This window comes from Poecilia latipinna, unplaced genomic scaffold (assembly GCF_001443285.1).
Source record: "Poecilia latipinna isolate Pla-1442-1.1 unplaced genomic scaffold, P_latipinna-1.0 Scaffold700, whole genome shotgun sequence".
NCBI classification, from domain to species: domain Eukaryota; kingdom Metazoa; phylum Chordata; class Actinopteri; order Cyprinodontiformes; family Poeciliidae; genus Poecilia; species Poecilia latipinna.
The window spans coordinates 523-5852 of NW_015113316.1; the positions used below are offsets into that span (position 1 = coordinate 523).

The 5330-nt window shown below is 38.8% G+C and overlaps 1 protein-coding gene across 2 annotated transcripts; it reads left to right on the forward strand.

Annotated features, from left to right (window-relative positions):
• The first annotated feature begins 244 nt into the window (after window positions 1-244).
• pimreg (PICALM interacting mitotic regulator) lies at window positions 245-4397 on the forward strand. Of its 2 annotated transcripts, none has more exons than XM_015044980.1 (5): window positions 245-334; window positions 1254-1572; window positions 1648-1946; window positions 2061-2156; window positions 3482-4397. In XM_015044980.1, the coding sequence occupies exons 2-5, from the start codon at window positions 1279-1281 to the stop codon at window positions 3639-3641; spliced, it is 849 nt and encodes a 282-aa protein (XP_014900466.1). In that variant the 5' UTR covers window positions 245-334; window positions 1254-1278; the 3' UTR covers window positions 3642-4397. The 2 variants fall into 2 exon arrangements, with proteins under 2 accessions (XP_014900466.1, XP_014900467.1); XM_015044981.1 differs by having other exon boundaries at window positions 253-334; window positions 1268-1572.
• Window positions 4398-5330: the final 933 nt, after the last annotated feature.

Genomic DNA, 5330 nt, shown 5'->3' on the forward strand with positions numbered 1-5330 from the left:
CATAAAAAAAGATAAGTGCAAGGAAAGCAGACCATAAAACAATAAAACCATAAAATAATTACAAAAAGGATAGCAAAACACAATAAAATAGAAAGGGTGAGTCAGAATAAAAGTACTAAAATCTTACAAAACAGATTGGCACATAACTATTCTTTCCATCTCTTTAAAAAAAACGTGACCAACGCAACGTGCTACGTCATCGTGCAGCGTGAAGAGCGTGGTGATGTGGTTATACGCTGTGGTCCACCGCCAAATTCAAATTGTAAGGAAAAAAGGGGGAGAAAGGGAGCAGCTGCAGCAGAGAACCGACGATTATCACAAGTATCTGTTTGGGGTGAGTTATTGACGCTGTGAAAATACTTTTCCCCTCTCTCTAACTTTTAAAAGCTGCCTCTAGTCGTAGCATGTCGAGTTATTATTATTTTATAAAGGAAAACGGGGTTCCTTTATAAAATGAAGACCACGAACAAACCTTTCAATGTTAATACATCTGTGTTATTTTTAAGCTTGAGGCGCGGTTGCTAAGGAATGTGAAAAGTTTGTAACTTTTAACGTAAAGAAGAGCGTTGAATCTCAGTTATTTGTTCTGGGGGTGTTTGTAAAGCAGTTACTGTCGACTGGAGTTAAAACGGGGCAGGGCAGTCTGCACGGCAACACACACACACTGTTTCAGACACATTGTCTGAAACAACAACAGAAAGTGAGGCTCCGCTAACATGAGTATCGTTGCTTGATTGTGAAGGTTGTTACGGGTCATTTTTCACCTTCTGAATATTTTTCACACTTCTTGACAGTTTCTCTCTGAAAATTCCTTAAATTTTTTTAAAAAATTGCCAATTAAATGGTCTAAAACGTATTCTACTTTTTGTTTGTTTTACTTTTTGTTTACTTGTTAGTGCTGCATTCAAAGTAATGGAGCAATTCCCCTCGCCTGTTTTCCCTCTCCCACTAATTTGGGTTTCTGGAAAATACTCTTGGTGTAAAACGTATCTGAATTGTTTAACCACTGCTACTACTTGGATTTTCTCTATCAATTTGTGTTGTATTTAACAGCAATAAGAACTATTGATGTTTTTACATTTTCTTTGTGTAAATATTGTGAAACAATTTTTTTTTTTTGTTCAGTATTGTTATACCTGCTCATGACTATGCATAGTTGTGCCTTGTTTATCCAAGTTATACTTAAGTCTCTTACTTAAAAAAAAAATGTTTAGATTTGGCTAACATATTTTGCTGTTTTCATTTTATTTCAGTCTTGTCAGTACAGAGTCACACATCATGGATGGGTTTGGAAGAGCTGTGGTTGGAGTCTGGCGGGCGCACACAGTCCTGGATGAATCGGATGGGGCAGAGAGCTCCCCAGAAGTTTCTGATCGTTTCTGTAAGATGCCCTCCTCAACCTCCCTCGGCTCCCTGCGGATGTCTTTGCGGAAGCGGCTGCCACTCCGGTCAGTTCAGGCAAACTCTCTCCCGGAACCATCAACCACAGAAATCCAGAAGGAGCAACCCAAACCCAGCACGGCCCGCAAGCTCTCCCGCAGCGCCAGGAACTCCATCAACCAAATGTGTCAGGTGAGTGTTTGCATCATGACTTGCCTTCTGTGTATGTTATGCATGAAGTTAAGTGGCTTTGTTTGATTGCCTCAGAGGTTTCAAAGGACCAGAGAGTTTTCACGTGAGGAGTGCTTGGTGGCCACCCCGGGTCGAGACCCAGAAATTGCAGGTGCATCATCTTGCACTCCACGGCGTACTCCTCGTCGAGCTGCAACACCCAGACGCACCCCTAGATCTGCTGCCAAACCCGGCCGCACGCCGGGGTCTAGAGAACGAAAGACCCCTGAAGCATCTGTACGTGGGGTGAAAACGGGGAGAGGCAGGAGGCAGCTGGTCCGAATGGCTGCGCTGCGAAGTCCCTTTTCTTCCCCAAACACAGAGAAGCAGAGAATGTGAGTGACATAGTTGACTTCTTTTTGAATGCTTTATTACTTAGTCCTGATTTTAAACCCTTTTTTGGTGTACTTTTGTTGCTTTTTTTGTTTTTTTGTTTGTTTTTTTTTTAGAAAATTTGACAAAGATTTGGAGTCTGTTTCCAGTGGAATCAGAAGGCTCAAACATCTGTCCAAGGCTTTTGATGACATAATTCAAAGAGAGGACAGGTAAAGTTGTGTTTTTCCTAAATGGGTGTTTTTATTTAGTTTTGTTTCTCTTGTTTAGTAGTTTTTTTTATGATATAATAAAGAGCATTTGATAAAGAGAGTACCTTCTTGTATCTGAGAAGTGTCAAAGGCTTGTTGAGGCGGGTCCAGAATCCAGTGCAGATTGTGGGTCTCCAGGCTTCCTCTCCTTCACCGCCCTCTCAACATTCTTCCCGCCTCAGTTTGAAACTGTGCCTCTGTTTCTGGTATTCGGATAAGTGGGGGTGGTGGGCGTGAGAAATTGGAGCCAGATGAAATGACAAAAATGTGGGTGTCTTTTTTGCATCACTTCCTGTGTTGACATTCAAAATCCAAAAGCAGCGCCAGAACCGTAAACAATCAGACATTGTTAAAGGCGGAGACACATGAACAGTGAGATTGTGTGATATCTGTTCAGGATGCATGCCTCTATGGGTGATCCTCGCTGTAAAAAAAAAAAAAAAAATTGCATAATTAGAAGTTTATTTCTCTACAGGGAGCTCAGGCATCCCCTGATTGTGGAGTAGGACCCAAGGTAACTTAACTCCTGGAAAGACGTTTAACCAAACCTGAGCACCGTTACTAATTTCAGCATGAAAATGCATGAAGACGCCCCCTCATGCCTCTCTGTCTGGCTTCACAAACTAAGCCTTGAAAATCTAACATTCTAACAGTTTGTCATTTAATGAATAACTCACTGTTCAAGCAAGGAATGTTTTTCTTTGGTCACGTTGCACAATTATTCTTACAGGTTTCAAGAGAGCTTGAAGGGACTTGATGATGTATTAAAACTACTGATGGAAAGCTGTGATATTAAAAATCTGGCATCTCTAGTGTCACAGATATTGTTGCATGCACAAATAATTTATGATTTCTTTTTTGTTTTTATTTTTTTTAACCGTAACAATGTTAATTTTAAACAATTTTTTAATGGCAGGATATTGTTTTTGAAACTTATTTTTGACTGTCCAGTCCCACATGGTTTATATAAATTCATCATAACCATGATCGTCATATTCATTTTGTTTTCACCCTTTTCCAGGGTGGAATAATCATCTTCATTCAGTGTAATATGTTTTTATAGTAGATTTTCGCCAATCCAAACAGGGTGAACATTTTTGATGTTTTCCCCATATTCATCCATGCCCCCTAAATTACATTTTTCAAAATGTCATTTAGCAAGTTTTGTCTTGACAAGATCGTTTTTTTTACAGTTTGAAATAAACTTCTGGCATATTTCAGACTTGATATCTGACTAAATTCTGTAATACTAAATACTGTACATCCTGTTTTTGTGTTCCATACAGGCCTGGTTCAAGCAAATGTCCTGGAGGGGCGATGATGAGAAAGTTGGACGCTAGTGGCAAACTCAGTCGGTCCAACCTCACGCGCCGCGCATCAAACCTCTCCAACACACTGGGAGGATGGGCCAACACAGCTGTGAACTCTATCCGGAAACCAAACTGAAGCACACAGCCTTCAGTAGCCTTTAAAGGTGTTATTGTGATGTCACTGTTACATGTACTGAGAAACCTTCCCATAGCTGCTTGATTTTTGTCTCCTTGTATGTTTAGCATTATTTGTGAGTCTTGTTTACATGTCTCAGGTTAGCTCTGTAGGGTGAAGATCCTCATAACTACCAAAGGGATTGTGGTGTTGAAACAATATATTTTAGTTACATATCCTAACTAGTATAAAGAAATGCTGCACTATACTCAGATTGTAGCTGTAAAACTAACACTAAGTGTTCTGAGAGTGTACAGGTAGTTTGTCTTTACCATATGTGCATGTAGAAATCTTAATGTTTTTATACTCTTTTTATATTCCTTTTAATAAACCAAATTTTTATATTTTTCCTTTTTTATGTATGTGTAATGGGACCCTTTTTTTTATACATATATAGCCTAGGTAATATTTAAATGGGCACTTTCTAGCAGAGGTTGTTGCTTGCAGTGGTCTGTGAATGATTCATGCTCCAATACAGTACACATAAATCATCAGATAATGTGATGGGGGGGAAGAGCTAAAGGCTCGTTACCAGATGATGGCAGTGATGATGATGTTATGAAGAAAAATCCAGTGAGTTATTAGCGTAGTGACAGCCTCAAATGAAGCAAAACACTTTTTTTTCTTCGCTGTGCTTCCTTTTTCTGAATTAATGGGGAAGAAGGGAGAATCTGCCTAACTGTGAAAAGGAATTATACAATAAAAACTGCAAGTCAACATAAGTCTCCTTTTATATACATGTGTATAAATGCATTTGTTTGAAACGACATGTTGGGTAACCTAAAACTGTTCTTGTAAATTATTTTGAGTTAATTTGTTTTATTGCTTTCCAAATTAATAGATTCAAACATTTTGGGCTAGAAAAAAAGGGCTTGTTTTTGTTCGACAGTGAAAGGCTTTCAATTTGGCGGTCATTTATTTTGTCACACCGCTAATGCAAATGCTTTCTAGAAATCCTGAGTTGATACCTTCATAAAACCACAGTTTGTCGTAATCACAGCAGCACGTTTTTCAAGAATGTATCAGCTCTGTACATCCTAAAACTGAAATTTCTCCCCATTCCTTTTAGAATAGTTCCACATCAGTCAGATTAGATGTAAAATGTCTTTTCAGTCAGAATAAGTCTGGAAGGACATTTTCAGTTGCATGTAGGTTTGAACACATGCATGTTTTTGATATAAACCATTCTGTTTTTCTGAAAGATTAACCCTGTCTAAAGCCCTGTTTCTGAGTTTCTTTCATTACAGTACTGTCAGATACTGAGCTATTAGCATGTCATGAGACTGCCTTAGAACAGTCTTCAGTCAGAGGCCTCTTCAGATTTGTTGCTTGACTGACTGCTACCAGAGATCCTTCCTCTCCACAATATCACTATTAACACCTATTTGAAGATACTGGTTATGAGGTACAATTACATTTAATTTCCGTTTGGGATACATACAAATATTTTTGAAACTGAATTGAATTAAAGATTGTAGAAAATATTACAGCACTACTTTGCCACACGGTAAAATGTATTTTATGAGGAAAGGCACCATCGGTGGTGAAAAGCTGAGCATTTTTATTAAGATTATACTTCCCTCATGTGGTGTATTCTGGTCACATCATCTGAAAAAAATAACTGCTCGGTTTGTCCCTTGTTGGTTCCCG

Excerpts from the sequence above, each read along its gene's own strand:
- pimreg (XM_015044980.1), top strand. The coding sequence starts at position 1,279 with ATGGATGGGTTTGGAAGAGCTGTGGTTGGAGTCTGGCGGGCGCACACA. Across the intron at positions 1,573-1,647 it reads CCATCAACCAAATGTGTCAG|AGGTTTCAAAGGACCAGAGA; the intron begins GTGAGTGTTTGC and ends TGATTGCCTCAG. Across the intron at positions 2,157-3,481 it reads ATAATTCAAAGAGAGGACAG|GCCTGGTTCAAGCAAATGTC; the intron begins GTAAAGTTGTGT and ends TGTTCCATACAG.